The 22,252-nt window shown below is 44.0% G+C and overlaps 1 protein-coding gene and 1 long non-coding RNA gene across 5 annotated transcripts in view; one reads left to right on the top strand and one right to left on the bottom strand.

Moving 5' to 3' along the window:
- Positions 1-22,252, top strand: part of AOAH (acyloxyacyl hydrolase) — a 225,556-nt gene that overhangs the window by 191,615 nt on the left and 11,689 nt on the right. For all 4 annotated transcript variants that reach the window (XM_034963944.3, XM_003814970.5, XM_034963943.3 and 1 more), the window contains 4 exons: positions 5,815-5,987; positions 13,852-13,910; positions 13,989-14,048; positions 15,681-15,777. In XM_034963944.3, coding sequence (XP_034819835.1) covers positions 5,815-5,987; positions 13,852-13,910; positions 13,989-14,048; positions 15,681-15,777 — 389 coding nt within the window. The remainder of the gene's footprint in view (positions 1-5,814; positions 5,988-13,851; positions 13,911-13,988; positions 14,049-15,680; positions 15,778-22,252) is intronic.
- The window catches only part of LOC129398413 (uncharacterized), a 155,687-nt gene that overhangs the window by 125,373 nt on the left and 8,062 nt on the right, over positions 1-22,252 (bottom strand). The window lies entirely within an intron of this gene.

The raw sequence follows: 22,252 nt of genomic DNA, 5'->3' as shown, positions 1-22,252 counted from the left end.
TTAAGTCTGTCCTGGAACAAGTTTTAGGATATTTGCTTGACGTTTTTCTTTTCTTTTTCTATGACAATGCTAGCTCTTACTGAAGTAACACATTTATGTGCTTTCTTCTCAATTCTCTAAACTCATCCAGTTACTCAACAAATACTGGTTAAATGAGTGAGGGTCACGATTGGAAGATAGCTTTTAGCATCAGGAAGTCAAAAAGAAAGATCACATAGAGAACCTGGCTTTCTCATTGTAACCCTGCTCAATTTGATTTAGGCTAACTCAGCTTCCTTTGCGCTTTTCCGATCACTGCCCTTGAGGGCTATGTAATGTGAATGATATGGAAGGAGAAACATTCCTGAAAACAAGGCAAATGTTGGGAAGCTACAGCAGCAGAACCTTGGGGTGGCGGAGGCAGTGGTGGGAAATGGGAATGGCCTCAGAACGTCCAATCATAAAGGCCAGTGACAATCCTTTGCCAACATCCCAGCGCAGCATCCCTGAAATGAACATGGTAATTGCTGGAAATTCCATAGAATTATACAAGCATCTAGCACTAGCCCCATAAATGGATATGGTTTCATTTGTTACAGTGGACAATTATGGGACAGATGGCATTCATACAAGCATCATATTCTTAGGAGTATACACAGAAAGTATAAATTATACATTTTCATCTTATGGGGAGAGCCAGAACCACCCACACAGGGTGTCTGTGCCCATCTGCCCCCAACCATTGTTTTTCTTCAATGCCAACGCTTCAGGTTACACCCTGGGCAGTTGACCAGCACTGCATTAAGAGGAAGCCAGCCGAGGCACTGACAGGTTGCAGGCCCCAATGAGCCTGGACTAGTGAGAAACAATCCATGCTATTTATTCAGATGATAGAAAAGCCAGCAGGGAAGGGAATGGAAAGAGCTCCTGCTGCTCAGAGGAATTCTCTCTCCCAGACTCTTCAGTGAGAGACATGGGTAGCAAAGGGAATGATAAGGAAGTTCCAACCAGCCAGCATGTTCCAGGCCACACCCACTTTTAAGGGATGTTTAATGTATCTCTATGCATGGGGTAATATGGAAGTCCTCATCCCATTCCCAGTCTGTATCAAGATGCCTCTTCTCCCCAGCTACTCAGGAGGCTAAAGTGGGAGGATAGCTTGAGCCCAGGAGTTCAACCATGCAGTGAGCTGTGATCATACCACTGCCCTCCAGCCTGGGTGATAGAGCAAGACCCTGTCTCTATTTAAAATAAAAAAAAAAAGATTTCTCTTCAAGGGGATTGGATGGGAGCCCAACAATGTGATTGCAACTGGCTGGCATGAAGAAAGGGCTAACCCTCTTACCTGGGTGTTTCAAAAACACAAATGCTAGCTGTGAGTGAGGTGTGAGCACTTGATCACTACAGTGATCTGGGCTTTAGCTATGATTCCAGGAAGCTGGTTTTCTGCACAGGCTGATCAGTTTCTTCCTTGGAAGGGACACCTCTCTCTAGCACCGGCCAGGTGAAATCTGGCTGGCTTACCTGCCAGGGTAATGAAATGATCAGGCTTATTTTGCCTGATCAGACACAATTCATTAGGGCGGGACAGGCTTCAGAGCCACCTTCAGGAGTGAGGCTCTTCATCTGTTCCCAGCCCGGCCATTTGTTTCTGACATGTGTGAGAGCATGTCAGTGAGCACCAATTTCTCTCTCATTATTTTCCCCAGTGTGGCCACTGTGCCACAGGCTGGTTTTCACATCTTCTCTGTTAGCTGAGCACTCTCGATCTCTCACCTATCCATCTGAGTGTCTGGGGTGAGCTCGCTGGTGTGTGAGAAGGGGTGCTGGGACCCTGGAGTCGGCAGACAAATCCGGGGTGGCAGGTGCCTGGGACACCTGGGTTGAAAAGGGTTAGACACCTTCAGCTCAGCCCATTCGTCCTTTGGCAGACACCAGAGAGACCTAGGAGATAGTTCTCAACCACTAGGGTTCTTTGGTCTCCAGAATACTAACACAAAGTCTCCCCCAAACATCACCAGAGGGGAAAAAGTACACAGATCAAAATGGCATTGAAAAATTTTCAGGGGGCCGGGCGCAGTGGCTTATGCCTGTAATCCCAGCATTTTGGGAGGCTGAGGCAGGCAGATCACGAGGTCAAGAGATTGAGACCATCCTGGCCAACATGGTAAAAACCCTGTCTCTGCCAAAAATAGAAAAATTAGCTGGGTGTGGTGGTGCTTACCTGTAGTCCTAGCTACTTGGGAGGCTGGGGCAGGAGAATCACTTGAACCCGGGAGGCAGAGGTTGCAGTGAGCGAGATCGCACCACTGCACTCCAGCCTGGGCAACACAGTGAGACTCCATCTCAAAAAAAAAAAAAAAAAGAAAGAAAGAAAGAAAAAAGAAAAAGAAAAGAAAACTTTTCAGGGACAGAAGTCAAAAGCCACCTTCTATGGCATCTGGGAGGGGTGATCGTCCCATGAATCACATAGACTCCCTTGCCCTTACCTGAGCTAAGAGTTGGTTGATTTTGCTATGCAAATTAAAAGTAAATTATGTAGTTGTACAAGGTGGAACAAAGATAACTGGAGAATGTTCCATTAGCAACACCAAGGCTTCCATTTTGATTTCACTTAGCAATTAGCCATGTTGATTATGCTTGCTTAATTTGTGGGTGCCCTTTCATAAATACAAATTAGCTCAGATTCTTCGTTTAGCATCAGGGTTGTGCCTCTAACCAAAAAAAAAAAATTATTCACTGGGGATTTGGGGAGACTTTGTCCATCTTAACTCATCTTGCCCTTATGTGGTTGGAGAACATTAGCTCAGCATAATTGCTTTGTGCCAAAGCGTGGCTGTATCAGCAGAAAAAAAAAAAAAGTGTGGCAAGGCAAAAGTGAATAGGCAGTATTTGCCAGCTTTACCAATGACAGAAAAAAGGATATAGACACCCAACTTGCCTTTCATTTCACCCTTGCTGTCACACTTCAAACATACAGTGAAAATAGAACCTAGATACTTTGGGCAGGTTCTTCAGTGCTGCTTCTGTGCATATGGGAATGTGAGAAGTCAAAGCCCCTCCCCACGCTTCTGCTCTAGTAGGTAGGCAACCTAGTCGCAAATCGTCATAGCTGCTTTTTATCAGGTTAGGAAGATTTTTATTTTTAAAATAGTGTAATTTTTTCATGACAATGGAAAACATGAAATTAGCATGCAGTTCTATACCCTGAGGGTTTGTAAAATTAGACATCTTTTTTTCTCCCCCCTTAGGAGACTCTAGCGATCCATGACATAGTTTAGAAGCACATACACCAACCATAACTGCCACCCTACTGGCTACCCCCATGGCACCAAAAGTATTGTTGTAGTCAACAATACTTTAATACTTTTTAGCCATCTTTCTATATTAATACATACAAATTACTTCTTTTTTTTTATTCAGGTGAAATTCACATAATGTAAGACTAACCATTCTAAAGCAAAAATTCAGTGGCATTTCCAGTTCACAATGTTGTGCAACCAACGATATCTAGTTATTTTATTCTTAATGGCTACATAGAGTTCTACTGCATGGGTGTACCATAATTTATGTATTTAGGCTTTTATCTTTTTCCAGTGGTACACTATACCAAGCAATATTACAATATTCGTATGTACATTTTTGCGCATTTGTGGAAATGTTACTATAGGATAACTTCTTGAAAGTGAAATTCCAAGGTCAAAAGTTCAGCCAACTTCAAATTTGGATACATTTTGAAAAATTGCCCTCCAAAAAGGCAGTACCAATATTCATTTATGAGCTCCCTTAAAAATGAGAATTATGGATCCCTGGGGGCCCCTTTCTGCCCCCTCTTCCCATATCACTTATGCCCTGGGTCCAGCCTCTGAGTGATGGACTTATTTTATCTGGTTCACAATCTGTATTAAGTTCCCTAGAGCTGCCATAACCAAGTACCAAAACTGGATGACTCAAAACGCAGACATGTATTCCATCTCAGTTCTGGACGCTTAAAGTCCAAGATCAAGGTGTCCGCGGGGCCATGCTCCCTCTGAAAGCTCCAGGGAAAAATCTTTCCTTTTGTCTTCCCACTTCTGGTGGCTCCCAGCGATCCTCAGCACTCTGGCTTGTGGCAGCCATAACCCCAGTGTCTGCTTCTGTGTTCACATGGCCTTCCTCCTGGTGTATGTCTGTGTGTCCTCTCCTCTTCTTATAAGGATTCAGTCATTGAATTTAAGGCCCACACTAATCCAACATGACCTCATCTTAACTAATGACAACCATGAAGACCCTATTTTCAAGTAATGTCACATTCTTAGGGACACTATTTAACCCACTATCATTAGGGAAACTGGAATTTTAAGTACCCAAAAGAGAAAGTAACACTGTAGCATTATTCCATTTAGGGTAAAGACAGGCAGTTAGAGTGTAAAGAGTAGATGAAAACCCTAGAAAATTCTGTATTCTACGCCCAAGTTAATGCAGGTTAGGATCCGAATCCAAATTTGTTGTGTTCCTGAAGGTGTGTGCAAAAGTCAATTGTACAAAGAAATGAACAATAATAAACTTATATTAATGCCAAAAATACTTTAGCACCCCTTGCCTTTTAAACATAGCTTTTTAAAATAATTTCAACTTGTATTTTAGACACGGGGGTACATGTGCCAGTTCATTGCATGGATATATTATTGTACGACGCTGAGGTTTGGAGTACAAATGACATCATCACCCAGGTGGTGAGCGTAGCACCCAAACATAACTTTAAATCAACCAATGAGTGCAATTTTAACATAACTTCAAATGATGTCTTTGTAGTATTTTGTACATTCCTTACTTCTTTTCCAAACCAAATGAATATAAGTCAATCAGCTTAAATTCAATAAATGTCTGATTGAAGGTAAAGATTCGTCACTTTCAGCTCACTTAGGAGCTTCACCTTTGTCTGACATGCTTTGATTTTAGGCCTGTGTCTCTCATAACTACTTTCAGTACTTTCTTTTTTTATTTTACTAACTTTTATGAAATAAGAAGAGAAAATATAATTTAAAAATTCAAATACCCTCTATAGAGCACAAGCACTACTATATAAAGACAATAATGCGGGCTGGCATTGTTGTGAAATGCTGTTGCAGGGTATAGCCTGGAATAGAAATCCATCAGGAAATGCATGCAAGTCCAAATCCAGTGTAGAAACTGAAGGATAAAGAGCAAGATACAGTGTGGACGTATAATATAACTTAATCAGTAAGATTCTGTTTTCTAACTGTTATACATGTGAAAAGTTTTAAAGACCAAGTTATAGACCTCGAAGTGTCAAATAAATCATAAGCAATACCAGACCCCTTTCATTTCAAAAAACTGTGTGTAAGTCAGGCCAGTGAGTTTATGCTACAGGAACAAAGGAACAAACAGCCCCTAAAATCTTAGTAGCATAAAGCAACAAATGTTTACGTCTCTCTCACACTACTTGTCCATCAGAGATCACCATGGGACTCTGTTCCAGGACTCAGATTGATGAAGCAGCTATCTAGAACATTGCCTATACCCATGCAAAGAAAAGGAGCATTCTAGAAGGTGTCACATCACCAAATATGACACATGTCACTTCAGCTCACCACTCATTGGTTAGAACTAGTCACATAGTCCACTCAACCGCAAGGGAGTCAGTAAGTACAGCCTATGTGTCAGAAAGGTGGAAATCCAGGAATATTTTGCAAATAGCTCCAATGACCACCACACTGTGTGTGTGTGTGTGTGTGTGCATGTGTGTGTGTGATGTATCTTGTATTTGTGTGCAACTTGCATGCATCTATCCTTACAATCAACCAAGATATTTTCTGTTTATTCCACCAACAGGAAGAGTGACCCAGTCCCAGCCATGACCACTCCTGAGAAACTCTACTCCAACGTCATGCAGACTCTGAAGCATCTAAATTCCCACCTGCCCAATGGCAGCCATGTTATTTTGTATGGCTTACCAGATGGAACCTTTCTCTGGGATAATTTGCACAACAGATATCATCCTCTCGGTATCAGTTTGAAGATTCTTTTACTCTTTAACAACATCAATGTATATACAGTTCAATGTATATATGGTTCAAACCATGTAGAAATGTGCCTAAAATGCCATCATGGAATATGGGTCAGAGTTGATAAAGGCAAGAGCCCCTAGGTGCAGTATCTAAAGGTCATTATCCAGAGGTGAGCAGAATCAGATCCAAAGGCAGAAAGGGCAGAAGTAATTCATGAAGAATTAGGACACATTGAAAGGTAAGCGCTCAAACCAGGAAATTCCTCTAACAGAAGGTGAAATGTAAAATGAGCTGAGGAAGCCCAAACAGGAGACAGACCCATGAGTCAAAGACAGGGATTTCTCTGAACCTCAATGGTAAGTGCTTCCTGGTGGCCTGTTAGAATTCTCTAGAGCACAGTCCTCCAGCCTGCTCGTTTCCTGCTTCTACACTCTCTTGGGGTCCTTAGCTCCGAAAGGCTTTAAAATGTCCCCGGAACCTTCTAATGGCAACTCAAATATTCTCGATACTGTACAAATAACATAAAAGTGCTAGTAATTTGCATTAGGAAAGTGTGATCCTTAACCCTGTGAGATAGATGTTTTCATCAACCACAATAATTTCATTTTATAGATGAAAAAAACCAAGGCTCAGAGAGGTTAGATAGCTTGCCAAATGCCACAGAGCTCACTGAATATGTTGTAGCAGGCCTCTGCTTTCTGTATTTCAGAGGAGAATGTATTTATTAAGTGCCAACTATGTGCCAGGCACTATTCTAGGCACAGGGTAACCAGCAGAAAACACAATAGTCCTAAGTTCCTGCCCACAGAAAGCTTATATTACAATGGGAAAATGACCCAAAAGTATATCGAAGGTGATAAGTGCCACAGGAAGAAAACTGAGCAAGGAAGAGGAACAGGGAGCTGGCCTCAGTCTTTCCTGATGAGCATCTATAAGAAGAGGCCTGGGTACCCTCCTCTCAGCCCCATATTGACAGCACCTGCACCAATCTATCATGAAGAAGGGACTATCCCTTCCCTGGTGTTACCCCACTCACCTCCTGAGCCCAACCCACTAAAAGGTGCTGGCAGTCCAAGCACCTTCTTAGGAGTCAGGTGAGAAATTCAAAGAAGACCTGAAACTCATTCCTTCACGCCCTCCTTAGAGGGAGTGGGTGGGGAGCAAGATTTCCCATTTCAGGCCATCAAGAGCCTTTTCTTGCATATACTACTTTGTGTGAATCTTTCCAGTCTTCTCTTGTCCTCTTCCTGCAGTCCCTGTCTAAGACAAACACCCCACTTCTCCCTCAGGAAATTCCGCCTCTCCCCACCTGGGAAAAGAGTAAGGGTCCTTTAGCTAGCTCTCAAAGGCTCTGGTCTCTTAGTTGGAGGGACAATGGTGGACATCCACATTCCATATTCTCCACCAATAAGGATGATACCATTTTCCTCTTGAGTTACTCATGTATCACAAATATTATCATCCAAGAAAAACACTGTACAGCCTCACCTAAGTAGAGCATATTCTTCCTGTTCATGCAACTTTGACCACGCCGCCTTAGAAATAACATGATCACACATGGAACTTCACTCCATTCTGGGCTGCTTTGCATGCAGAAAGGACACCAATCTGGGCTAAGAATGTCTCTTTGAACCACGGGATATGAAAATTGTACATCTGCCCTCAAATGATTCTTTCAGATTTCCAAATGTGTCTCCTACGCTAAGAAATGCTTTGGAAAGAGAAGCTGAGGGCAGGGAAGTTTGTTCCCAATTTACTCCATCACAGTAATAGCGACTTGACTTCCATTTTTCTGATTTCTAATCCCATTTTCTTTCCATGAACTCTGGTTACGCCACCTTCATAAATTCTTTCCGATATGCCATGCAATTCACTTGATTTATGAGACATGTTTAGTTTCATAAATATGAGACCAAAGGTAAGAATGACTCCATGCAATTTGGAAAGGACTAGGAGAAGGAAAATTGTATGTAAGAATGTAAGAATGAGGCCAGGCACGGTGGCTCATGCCTGTAATCTTAGCAATTTGGGAGGCCGAGGCGGGTGGATCAACTGTGGCGAGAGTTCAAGTCAAGCCTGGCCAACATAGTGAAACCTCGTCTCTTCTAAAAATACAAAAATTAGCAGGGTGTGGTGGCACATGCCTGTGATCCCAACTACTCAGGAGACTGAAGCAGGAGAATCGCTTGAACCCAGGAGGCGGAGGTTGCAGTGAGCCAAGATCGCACCATTGCACTCCAACCTGGGTGACAAGAGTGAAAAACAAACAAACAAACAAACAAAAACTCTGTCCAAAAAAAAAAAAAAAAGAATGTAAGAGTGGTATGTAAGAATGACTCCATGCAATTTGGAAAGGACTGAGGCAAGAAAAAAGGATGATTGGGGGATTTGTCCACTTCTGTGGATTCTCTAGGCCAGTGGTTCTCAACTGGGGGCAACCCACTCACCCCCACCCTGCTTTTATCACATCTGGAGATAGAAGAGGGGTGCAACTAGGCTGGGTGCGGTGGCTCACACCTGTAATCTCAGCACTTTGGGAGGCCAAGGTGGGCGGATCACCTGAGGTCAGGAGTTCAAGGCCAGCCTGGCCAACATGGTGAAACCCTGCCTCTGCTAAAAATACAAAAAAAATTAGCTGGGCGTGGTGGCAGGTGCCTGTAATCGCAGCTACTTGGGAGGCTGAGGCAAGAGAATCGCTTGAACCCGGGAGGCGGAGGTTGTAATGAGCTGAGATCATACCATTGCCCTCTACCCTGGGCAACAAGAGTGAAACTCAGTCTTACAACAACAAAAAAAAAACAAAAAACAAAAAAACAAGAGGGGTGCAACTAGCATCTAGTGAGTAGAGGCCAGGGGGTTTGCTAAACATCTACAATGCACAAGGCAGCACCCCAAAATCAAGACTGTCAGTCATGCAAGGTTGAGAGACTGCTCTAGATTTTGCCTTGTCCTTCTCAAGTGGACTCTCTCTGGCTGCTAATCACACCCTAGCATGTACAGCACAAAATGGAGAGAAGAAAAAGATAGAACAAGTTTGTTCTATAGAAACATCAGTAGTTTTGAAAAAAAAAATCCAATCAAGGAGAAAGCTGAAACCATCTAAAATTTGTTTGATGCTTATAAGTAATTATTCACATCCTAAATTATCTCTGCTGCCTGGTTGCCATGGGAAATAAATTATAAATTTCTCAACAAAGCATCAGGGTCCTTCCTAGAAAGGCTGGAGAAGTAGGTGGGATTTATCCAGCATCCCCAGGCCTCCTTTGACAGGACTCATAACTCACACAAGATGACAGACTTCAAGAGGGGGTCGCGTTAGGAAGGTGTGACTCTTTTTTTTTTTTTTTTTTTTTGAGACGAAGTCTCACTATGTCACCCAGGCTGGAATGCAGTGGTGCGATCATAGCTCACTGCAACCTCTGCCTCCCAGCTTCAAGCAATTCTCCTGCCTCAGCTCCCCCGAGTAGCTGGGATTACAGGCGCCCGCTAACACACCGGGCTAATTTTTGTATTTTTAGTAGAAATGGGGTTTCACCATGTTGGCCAGGCTGGTCTCGATCTCCTGATCTCAGGTGATCCACCTGCCTCAGCCTCCCAAAGTGCTGGGATTACAGGCATGAGCCACTGTTCCCAGCTGAGAAGGCATGATTCTTAAAACGACCCTGGGAGATAGATGCTTTCATTAACCACAGTAATTTCATTTATTGCTCTCACGCTGTCTCTCTCCTGCTCTCACTCCAAACCCCATCTTTGGATCTTGAGCCAGCAGTGAAGCAGGGTTCATGCTGGGCCGGCCTCAGGGTTTGGTTGCTCTGCCCAGGCCACCGTAGATCTCATCTTAGTCAGCAGCTGGACACTCAAGTCTGATTCCTGGGCACCGTGTTAAGGGTTGTGCTAACAGTGCTGTGCAAAGAAAAAAAAAGTAGGGGGAAGAGGGTGAGTTCCATTTATTTGGGCCTAGAAATGTGGTGATCATAGTGTTTAGACTTGACTTTGGCCACTTCTTAAAAATTAACAAAGCGTTCAGGAAACAGAGGCATGGTAGGAGACCCCCTGGTCAGTGACACAGTCTCTACTGCCTCCTTTTCCCTCAGAAGGACAGGTAGGAACTCAGCCTGAGCAACCAGCGAAGGCAGGGTTAGATGCCACAGCACCCACGCAGCAGGTCACTCAGAGGCCCAGAACAAGAGCAGGTGGGTGTCTCACTCCTGCCAGGGACAAGGGGGTGACGAATCTCTCTTCGCATCCCTCCTCCTCAGCCAGGTTTGTGACTCACTACCCAGTCCATCGCTGGCTGCCAAGGGCTGGGGCACCCCACAGCCTCTACTAGTCGCTAAAATTCCTGGTGAGAGTTTATTGTCTTTGTGAGGAATTACCAGACAGCAAGCCTCATACATTGGGATTCTACTGATGTGGGTCCTTTGAGAAAAGTCAAGCTTGGCCAGTCACAAGTCCTCTCAGCCATGATCTGTGAGGAAGGGGATCATTCCAGAAATATCTCTGAGATTCCTACTCTGTGCTTTTGAGAAAAGATGACATAAGACGCAATCTGTGTCCTCAAATGAGAGGGAAAAGACAGCTCCTCTAGGGAACTCAGCACATGGACCCTGACAGCGAACGTGGTGAGTGCCCATGAGGATGGGCAAGTCACAGGCATTCAGGGGCCATCCCAAGGGTTAGACTATGGAGAGGAAGCCAGGGACTCTTAGCTGCAAATTCGTCTGCTAGTGGGCCAGCCTTGAAGGGCTTCTGCCACAAAACAGCAACTTCATCTTGCCCCAATTACTCTTAAACTTGAAACCAAATGTCTTTTTAAAATACCTTGGTGTTTCTATTTTATCACGCACTTTCCCTCCGTCTGAATAAATGTGATTTTAACACATTTACATGGCATTTCATGGAGATGTGCCTGATCTTTGTTGGTACTAAGTTTCTATGGTACCTAAGATTTCAAGTATGTTTCCAGAATTAAATAGATACCAGAGACCCTGCCCTAAAGAAGTTACAGATTATGAAGACACAAACCGTCACTAAGCCAGCTAGGGAAGAACAAACCTTTGATCTTCAGAGGAGCTTATGGCAAACACTGGGACAGCCCGCTGGCTCCCCACAACACACACACACAGGCACACAGACACACACAAACACATACAGACACAGACACACACAGATACACACAAGCAGACACATACACACACACAGACACAGACACACACACACAGAGACACAGACACACACAGATACACACACACAGACACATACACACAGACACAGAAACACACAAAAACACAGAGACACAAACACATACACAGACACACACGAAGACATACAGAGACACAGACACACAGACACACATGAAGACACAGATACACATAGACAGAGCTCCTCAGCCCCTGGTGATTCCTGGCCACTGTGGGACAGTCCTCCTGGCCTGCCCCTGGGCTTTCTTGATCAGCTTTCCTATCCAGATGGACTTTCTAAGCAGGGAGTCACAGACACAACCTCTCTTCATGCACCCCATAGAAGTAGGATCAATAGGCCAAAATTACATTAAAGAAACAAAGATAAAAGGAAATGCTTAAAAAGAAAGAGTGGGGGACCAACTGATATTGCCAATAAAGCAGAAAGTGTAAGAACCATTTCCCTCTTCCCGTCCTCGAAACCATAAGCCCATAGCAAGCACCCCTAGCCAATCTTCCACATGACCAGCCCCAGAGTCGCTACCCTCTAACAGGCAGAAACACCAGACAGGAGGGACACTGACTCATTACAACTTTCCCAGGTTCTTCTAAATGCACCCAATGTGCCCTCATCCTGCTCAGCAGACCTAGCCACCCACACTAAGGATGTTCCCTTTCTCAATCAGGTCCAGCTGGAGGTGGAGCCAGGCGACAGAGGGAAAGGGAGAGGGACTGAGGAGGTGCAGAAGGGAGGTACCCCTCAGGGTCTCATTGGGAGCTGTGCTGGCCATCAGCAGAAGGACAGCAGGAGAGGGCATCAGGCAGCGTGGAGCAAGGCTAGGGCGGGCCTTCATCCCCAAGGAGGAGCCAACAATGAAGTTCCCAGTGTCACAGGAGCAGGACAAACTCCGGCCCCTCTGGATATCAAAGCAATCCGGGCCTGAAGGTGGGGAGGGGAGAATGCAAGGTCAGGCATGAGGTGCCACCTCCTGTCAGGCTGCAGAGAGATGCTGCCCCTCAGGGGGAGGGGACACACCAGGGCCCAGAAGGGTGGCAGGGCCCCAGCCAGGCTACCTAAGTTTCACTATGAGGCCCCAGTTCCAACATAGAGACAAGATGGCACCAGGCACCAAGGCAAAAGCAGCCAGACACTGGGCCCTCACAGAAGGTGGGGAGACCGAAGGCCGCAACTCAGTGGTAGCCCCCAGAGGGAAAGAGCGAAGCCAGGAGAGCACGTGGAGGACCCAGGGTGGGGAGTGGAGAAGGAAGATGTCAGTCACTGCAGCTGAGACACACTCAGAAAGGGAGCAAATGACAAAAAGTATACACACAAACACACACATGCACACAAAATAGAGGGAACAAATCCTCAGTGGGTAGAAGTAGGAACTTGGGGGAAAATGGAAGCTCAGTGTTGGACCCATAAAATAAAAGCAAGGACAAAAGCCAAGGGCTTGGGATTCATTTAAAATGTGAAGATACAGAAGCCTGTACAGAAGACAGACCTGGCGGGTCACTGTGACTTTAGTGGCCATAATGAGCCTGTGGCTTTCCCATCCTGGGACTCACTCACCTACACAGAGAGATAATAAATTTTTTCTCTCTGACAAGAAAATTGAATCTATCTTCCAGTCTAACTAATCAGAGGTATAAGTGAAAAATAAGACTGTGTTCTATCACCTTCAATCTTTCTCTTCATTCTGAGATAGGTCCTATTATCTTCCTTTATGTTTTCAAGAGTGTGAGGAGTGTTAATGGATACAGTGTCAGTCATTCACCCCCGAGATTTGGGGAGACCTGGATTTTGTGTGTCAGCCACAGCATGAAAGTCAAATTGCTTCAGCGGGGTGGATATGCTGGAGGCGGGGTGGAGCGGTGTTGGAAGAGAGAAGAAATCACCCCCACAGATTCTGGGACTATAGCTGATGTTCAGAAAAACTGGATGAACCCTCATCTGGTACTTTTCACTTTATTATGTACCTCTGTAACTTGCACTAAAAAATAAGGATGTCTACTAATTAGGGTCAAATAAGATATCCACTGGACAGCCCACAATCCAGTGCCACAAAGAGAGACATGAGGTACTGCCTCCCCATCCCATGGGCCAACCAAGCATTTTGTACGGCTTTCAGTTCACCAACTGCAGGGAACTACATGGTCAGAGCTTCAGATACTCAGAATGTCCTGCCAGGCCCTCAGTGTGGGATAATTCGGTCAGACCTGAGCGTTTCATAAACCTAGAAAAGGGGACTAGGTCAACCGCCACCTTGAATGTTCCCTGTGCCCCATGCAGGGAGCATTTCATACCAGGGCCAGGAGAAAGTACTGCTCTTAAAGGGCTTTATTCAAGGCATCCTGGTTCACATTGAGCTGTAGGATACTTGCATTTCTTTTTCCTGAGTCCAGATGAGGCCAGTTCCCCCAGCCCCATCCTGGCCCATGCCCACAGCTCTAGATGGGAGTGAGTTCCTCAGGGCTCCTCCTCAACTCTGGGTCTGAATTTCTAGAGGCTCAGAAAGGAGGAAAGCACAGGCATTCTTCAAGAGCAATGCTGCATGAAAAATCAGGGGAACACCCTGGAAATAGTGACTTTCTGCAAGGGAGGCAGGGAAGCCCCCAGGTGTCTCTACATGCTGCTATTGCCGAGTGGATGCAATCTACCAGACCTCTCTGTTTTCCAGGCCAGCTAAATAAAGACGTGACCTATGCGCAGTTGTACTCCTTCCTGAACTGCCTCCAGGTGAGCACTCACTGGCTTGCTTCAAGGCCCGCTTACCTACCCTGTTCCTCTGTAATCAAAGTGTTTTCCCGCTCTCAGGTCAGCCCCTGCCACGGCTGGATGTCTTCCAACAAGACGTTGCGGACTCTCACTTCAGAGGTATGACTGTCACAGGCCTTTTGATACCATCTTTGATCATTCTTTCCCTGTGTTTGCTGCAGAGTTTTCACTGGGGATGGGATCCTGGCAGGCAGATGGTCTCCAAGCTGGTGAATAACAAAATGAAACCTTCCAGGTGCTTGAGGAGCCGAGAGAACCTGGTGCACCCTGTCTCCCTCTGTCTTGCTCTGGGTCTGTCCTCTGCTGACTGTGTTTCTCAGCCACTGTCTCTCTCGTGTGTACACATGTGTGTACACACACTCCCCCATGTGCACGCGCACACACACACACACACACACACAACCTTTTAAAGCTGGTCCTAAGCATAGTTGTGGAGTTGGAGAGAGCTGATTGAGGTTGGCCCCTATGCATGACGGAAGTTCTCCCCAGGTAAATAAGAACCTTCCTCCCTTCTCTCAGGGAATCCATTGCTCAAAGAACATGGTTTACACTTCTTTCACAGATGGCGAATAATCTCTTTGTAAAAGACTTATTGAGGCTGGGCGTGGTGGCTCACACCTGTAATCTCAGCACTTTGGGAGGCTGAGGTGGGAGGATCACTTGAGGTCAGGAGTTTGAGACCAGCCTGATCAACATGATGAAACCCCATCTCTACTAAAAAATACAAAAATCAGCCAGGTGTCATGGTGGGCACCTGTAGTCCCAGCTTCTCAGGAGGCTGAGGCATGAGAATCACTTGAACCCAGGAGGCGGAGGTTGCAGTGAGCTGAGATCGTGCCATTGCATTCCAGCCTGGGCGACAGAGCAAGACCCTGTCTCAAAAACAAAAATGAACAAACAAACAAAAGACTTATTGAACATTTTTTACATAAAAAGCATATTTCAATTTTTAGAACTTGGAGAACACAAAAAAGCATAAAGAACAATAACAAAGATCACGCAAAATTCCACCACCCAAAGTTAGTATATGTGTATGTCTTCCCATTACCACTTCTAGAGATCAATATATTTGGTTTTTGCCTACATAGTATGAGAATGCACATACTCTTTTATGCTTTCCAATGTTCATAGATTGTTTCTCCACACCATAATGTTGTAACCATTCTAAAGTTTATACATATGAATATATTATGATTTATTTCATCTTTTGGTGTTGGACATTTAGATTGTTTCCAAATTTATACTATGATAAATAGCACTGTGATGAGCAATCGTATATCTAAAGGTGTTAAGTCTCTGTGTACATCTCTATTTCCTTGAGACAAATTCCTAGAAGAATTACTGGGCCAAAGGGTATGTCCATGTTTAAGGATTTGATCCATATTGCCAAATTGCTCTCTAGAAAGGTTAAGCTAATGACATTCTCATTCACCTACCCATGACAACATTCAATATCATGGTTATCTTACCTTTGCCAGTCCCAAGGGTGTTAAAACTAGTATCACTAATTTACACTGATTTGATTTCTAATGAACATTAACATTTGTCTCATGTTCACTGGCCATTTGTACGTGACTAGAATTTAATGTGCAGAGCTGCTGTCTGCTGATGGCTTGGAGAAATGAAAGTAGAGTAGGATGGGGAAGATCGAGTTCTTTGTTCTGCCTGAATTGTCTCACTAAAGTCAAAGTCTAGATTTCACGAAATTCTCCCTGTTTCCTCTCTCTTCAGAGAGCAGAGCAACTCTCCAACACACTGAAAAAAATTGCAGCCAGTGAGAAATTTACAAACTTCAATCTTTTCTACATGGATTTTGCCTTCCATGAAAGTAAGTAGCTTTGTTTGGGTATTGACAGAAGATGAAAGCAGCAGCTAGTTTAGGGCCTGGGCAACTGGTTTTATACTTTTATAAGCTACCAGGCAGCAGATTCGGCAGGGTTACTCCTGCCTATTCTGACACACTAATAGCTCTCAGTATTGAAAAAAAGATAAAATATGGGACTTTTTCTGAAAAGGTTGGGTTCAGCATTACCTCTGTACTTCACCATCATTTTAGAATCCCTGATGCAATAGAGCCAGTGACTGGTTAGAAAGAGCTTTGAGCTGGCAACCTACAGGTTAATGCACTCACTAACCTGTTCTTGTCGGGTTAAAAGCCCTGGTTACCTGATGGATGTGACAGAAATGAGGGATATGGTGGCACCTCTCACAGTGGGCCCTGAAATACCCAGGGACTCAGGAGCAGTGCAGATTCCCACACCCCATACAGGATGAACTTAATCAGAACCTCTAAGGGAGGGACCAAAGAACTTGCCCATGGCAAAGTGATCAACCCATGTCCCAACTTTCTGGAAGGAATATTACTGAGTTGCCTTTTTAGCATTCTGTCCAAACACTGGAGTCACTGCTGAGTGGCCACACAAAAACAGACATGATTACTATAGCTACTGATTTACTCTTTACATCTTGAGTCTGAAAAATTATTGCTTATTGACTGTAATCCTTCCTGATTCATTTTCATTGCTAAGCAATTTTTATACAAGAGCAAAGCCCCCTGTTGACTGCCAGATGAGATAATGCTAATGAAGGGTTTCACAGTGTAGGCGAAAGATGGAAGATTCCTCATCCAGAGTTTATCATCTCTGTCCCCCACCCCCAGTGCCCCCATCCGCAGCATCTGGGTTGGAGCAGATGGCCATCATGAATTATCAAATATTACATTCACTGACATGTTTTGCATTGCAGACTCTAGTAGTTCAATTCTGAACATCCTTTCAACAAGACTGGTCTCCCTTAACTAGATTTCCTGCCTAGGTGATACACATTTCTCTCATGGGGAGAGACATTTTGATAAATAACTTCTCATTAAAATGCAGAGTTAAAGACCCATTAATGAATTCCTGGTGTAAACAAATGCACCACCAAGTGATCTTTGATCATCATCAACCTTGAATATAGATAAAGTTATTAAAAATATAATAATGTCTAACACTCACATGGGACTTTTTTTTTACTTTCCAGAGTGATCACTAGCTCTGTCATTTATTATCTCTGGGACTGCAGGCAATTCTCTGAATATTTTTTTTTTTTTTTTTTTTTTGAGACGGAGTCTCGCTCTGTCGCCCAGGCTGGAGTGCAGTGGCGCGATCTCGGCTCACTGCAAGCTCCGCCTCCCGGGTTCACGCCATTCTCCTGCCTCAGCCTCCCGAGTAGCTGGGACTACAGGCGCCCGCTACCACGCCCGGCTAATTTTTTGTATTTTTAGTAGAGACGGGGTTTCACCGTGTTAGCCAGGATGGTCTCGATCTCCTGACCTCGTGATCCGCCCGCCTCGGCCTCCCAAAGTGCTGGGATTACAGGCGTGAGCCACCGCGCCCGGCTGAATATTTTTAAACTCCCTTTCCAGCCCTGGAAATGGGGATACCATATCTTCCTAACAAATCTCTGTGATGATTCTATGAAATAATGTGTCATCCTCCTAAATGTTATGCCTGGTACACAGAAAAGGTACCATTTCCTTACACCCTTGCTACTCAATGTATGCTTTTGGATAAGCAAAATCAACATCACCCAGGAGCTGGTTATAACTGCAGAATTCCAGGCCCTACTCCAGACCTACCTAATCAGAACCTGCATTCGAACACAATCCACAGGTCATCTCTATGCCCATTAAAGTTTTGTAAATGGTTTGTGAAGCTGAGATGGGAGGATCGCTCAAGTCCAAGAGGTCAAGACCAGCCTGGGTAACATTGCAAGACCCCATCTCTAAAAACAAAACATCTTTTTTTATTAGCCAGGCATGGTGGTGCATGCTTGTAGTCCCAGCTACTCTGGAGGTTGAGATGGGGGGATCACTTGAGCCTGGGTGGTTGAGGCTGCAGTGAGTTGTGATCACGTCACTGAACTCCAGCCTGGTTGACAGAGAGAGACCTCATCTCTATAAAAATAAAAATAAAGTTTAATAAATGGAGCTCTATAATGCCTCAAGATTAAGAGCTGGGTCAGTCATCAGATTTATAAGTCCTGCTATGTGTCAGGAGCTATGAAGGTGCTGGGAACATAATCGTCAACAAAGCAGAAGAGTCCTTATCTCTGTGGAGGATATAGAGAGAAGAGCTTTATTCTTGCCTATCCAGAATTCCACTGGTGAACTGATATGCTTGGAAGCAGGGCCTCATCAGCCCTTTCTTGTCCTCACAGCAATAATAAACGCAGTGAAAAAGCAAAAAGTTGAATTAAGCTGAACTGAACATTCTACATCAACGTGGGAGAAACCTCCTAGGCATTTCTCCATGCTTGGCGATTCCCATCAACAGTTCAAGGAACTTCCTGTTTTGTAATCTCCTGCTATTTGTTTAAAATAAATGTGAAGATCCAGTTTTGGTGCAGGGCCTTCTTCATCTTCTCCTCAGGAAGTTAGTGGGCACCCCACTAGGGAAGGCATGTGGGCACAGTGAGACCACTGTGGGACCTGCCTCCATGAACATCTGATACAGCACCTGCATTTGATGTCTAGGTGCCGCCATGTCCACCTCTGAAAGAGCTAGCATTTCTATCTGGTTTTCAGGAACTGTGGTAGTGTCCTGACTTAAGCTCAGAGTCAGGTACTGCAAAAGACATTTTTAACTTGAAATTTTAGCATTTTCCAAAGCAGTGGGAGGGATAATCCCCTCCCAGATCCATCTCTGTGGGTAACCACCCGTGCCTGGGCAGCTCATCTTCCCAGAAACCCACCCCATGTGGGTACGATGTGTGGTTATAGAAAGAGCCCAGAATTTACAACTGTGTTCCTATTCCAGCTCAGACACAGAATAGCTGGGTGACCTCAAGTGAATTAAATAACCACCCAGCCTTTGTTTCCTTGTATGTAGGATAGAAATAACTAACCCATGTAAAGATTAAGTAAAACAAAACTTGTAAAGTTGTAAAGACTCAGTAACTGTTAGTGGCCATCCCCCGCCACCACCATCATCCGTGTGTATGAAGCAACTCCTTCACTCCTGATGTCCAACCCACCCCCCAGCTCCATTCATGCCTGTGAAGTACTTTGAGTTCCTTCGAGGAAGGGTATGGTAGAAATGCATCCATTACCAAGAAGAAAAGTAATCTTTTATCAGAAATTAAAATCCTACAGAGTCACTTATTAAGTCTGCAGTCCTGATAGTCCCATGAAAATCTCTCCTCTCATTTTGGTACTGTATGTGATCTGACAACTGTGTCAAAAATATTCTCATTTTTCATGATACTAAAATTCACAATTTCACATCCTTGTGACAGAGCAAATTGCAATTAAGGGTCCCTGTCACTTGAGGGTAGGTACAAGACCCATTCATTTTCCACCCTGACAGCCTCAGTCCAGCACTGAAAGATGATTACTCATCTCCAAAGACTTTCTGTCTCTTGCTGACTCATTCTCCAACTGGTTATGAACTAAACAGAGGCAGCAACTTTTCCTCCCTTCAGGAAATGCCAACTTGAGCAGGTGATATTCTTTTTCTTTGTCTGCACCACACCTCCCCAACAGAGGAAAGAAAATGCCACTTGGCTGACAAAGCCACTTTTACACTGACAGTTTAAATATACCTCCAGCTGCCCTCAACTTCCCAGACAGCTCAATTGGCATAAACCTGGCTCTTGGTTCCCCGCACCATGAATACATTTGTAAAATCAGCCAATGACTTTATGGGGCTGGCCAGAAAGCAGCCTTTTCTTTAAAATATCTGCTAGTGTTGCTGTTCATCAAACAGTGTTTGATGAACAAGTGTTTTATGAGTCTTCCTCCCTTGTTTCTATTACATCTTTGAAAAGCTGGTCATTAGCAGCTTCTTTGACTTTACAAATAAACTACATTAAAGAAGAAGAAAACAAAACAAAATACATTATGCTCCAAATCTCCACAGATCATCCATGATCATTCAAGAAACTTAATCCAGATATTCTGAAGAACAAATAGGAATTCATTGGTCTATTTTAAGTTATGGTCCAGAGTAGAAAGGAAGCTGACCAACTTACCATGTTGTCTTTGAATGGACCTCCCACTCTAAAATCAATCAAGGAAAAAGTAAAGACCAGTGTCTGGTATTGCATTTCTCCCAAGAAAGCAGAATTTCATCCTGAGATAAACAAAAAAAGGATCTTTCCTTTGACATTGGTCACGAAACAGATAAAATCCTAAATAAACACTTGCCTGTGAGTTACTGAAACTCCCTTAAGTTTTACTGTCCTGATGGCTATATATATGTGATGACCCATATCCCTCACAGACATAATAATCATATGGGGGAAAAAATGATGTTTACCTCTGTAAATAAACAGGTTGTAGTCTTAATAAACTTGGAGCATTTTCTTTTAACACCTATTGTATTATTTTATATGGCAAGCAAGTTCTTCCAAAGGCTGGACTCCCTTGTAGTTGCTGCCTAATGTAGAGAAGGAATGGGGGTTGAGAGACAGGAATAATTTCCTAGCAGGCAGGAATGTGTTATCATCGACATTATTTAGAATTGCTGGACTATGGTGATGATAAAAGGTGGACCTCTCCCACTGCCCCCAACCCTAGGGTATGCTCCTATTCCCCCGCAAAGCTTGGCAAGTAAATATCCCTCCTCTTTCTTTGTGCTTTTTCTCCTGAGTTTTCCTTTTATGATCCCCACAATTATGGGATTGCTCAAGTCTCCAAGGGAAGGAGAAGGGAATGGTCATCTCTTCTCATTTTGAAAACACAGTATAGGTTGAATATCCTTATCCTGAATGCTTGGGACCAGAAGTGTTTCAGATTTTGGATTTTGGGGGATGTTTTTGGATTTTGGAATATATGCATTATGTATACTTACCAGTTGATCATCCTACACACAAAATCCAAAATTTTCCAGTAAGCATTTCCTTTCAGCATCATGTTGACACTCAAAAAGTTTTGAATTTTAGAGCATTTTGGATTTTGGCTTTTTGGATGTGGATGCTCAACCTGCATCACTAACTCTGATATCTGAATTATCTTGTTCCATGAAGACATCTATCAACACCTCTCTTTCTTTCTCTAAGGGCCATAGTTTTCAGTTTGGTAATTAGTAACACACAAAAAATGCAAATCAAAATGAAAATAGCCTAGAATTACTTTAAGCCTAGATGCCAAAATTGAATCACAGTCTAAGAAACTCATGTATAAGCAAATCTCACCTTTGTAATATCAGGCTCCTAGTAAACATTCTTCTCAAGGAACATGATATTGTTTAAACTGTGTTTCCCTAACAGGTTCAAATTTGCTTTCTACTGTGGATTTTCCAGAGCTCCTGATCACCATAATCCTTTTCTAGACTTTTTATTAGCCATCTCAGGCATGGGCTTTGATTCAACATGTCATTCAACTCTCTTTGCAAACATGGAGAGTCAGAAAGTATTTAAGAGGCTTCCTACCACCACTGCATTAGATGACCCCAGGAGAGTCCAGGTCAGGTCCATGGTTTGCTGTGCATCTATTTATTACAAGAGGACTCTGCCTCATGTCTTATTCATCCAACTCTTCACAACTTTTTAGTAGGCTCTGTCTGAAGTCTTGATGAGGCTCAATTCCCATTGGCCTGCTGTTATTAGCATACCTGGGAATTTTTTAATAACTGGCTTATCTCAGAATGCTGTAATAAAATACCATGAACTGGGTGGCTTATAAACAACAAAAATTTATTTCTCACAGTTCTGGAGGCTAAAAGTTTAAAATCAGGAGGCCAGCATGGTCAGGTTCTGGTGAGGGTCCCCTTCCGTGTTGCCGACTGCCAACTTCTCATCATATCCTCACATGGTTTAAAAAAAAAAAAGAGTGAGCGAGCCCTCTGGGGTGCATTTTCTTTGATTTATTTATTTTTTAATTTGCTTATTGTCAAGAGAGAGTCTCACACTGTCTCCCGGGCTGGAGTGCAGTGGCGCAATCTTGGCTCACTACAATCTCTGCCTCCCATGTTCAAGCGATTCTCCTGCCTCAGCCTCTCGAGTAGCTGGGATTACAGGTGCCCACCACCACACCTGGCTAATTTTTTTTTGTTTTTTTTTTTTTAGGTTTTCTTTTGTATTTTTAGTAGAGACGGGGTTTCACTAAGTTGGCCAGGCTGGTCTCGAATGCCTGACCTTGTGATCAACCCTCCTAGGCCTCCCAAAGTGCTGGGATTACAGGTGTGAGCCACCGCACCTGGCTGGGTGTGAATTCATGGGCATGAATTCCATGATGGGGGCTCCATCTTCACGGAATAATTACCTATGCCATCATACTGAGGATTAGGGTTTCAACACAGCAATTTGAAAGGGACACAAAC

This window comes from Pan paniscus, chromosome 6, assembly GCF_029289425.2.
Source record: "Pan paniscus chromosome 6, NHGRI_mPanPan1-v2.0_pri, whole genome shotgun sequence".
In the NCBI taxonomy this organism is placed as follows: Eukaryota; Metazoa; Chordata; class Mammalia; order Primates; family Hominidae; genus Pan; species Pan paniscus.
This window is presented reverse-complemented; position numbering and strand designations above follow the sequence as displayed.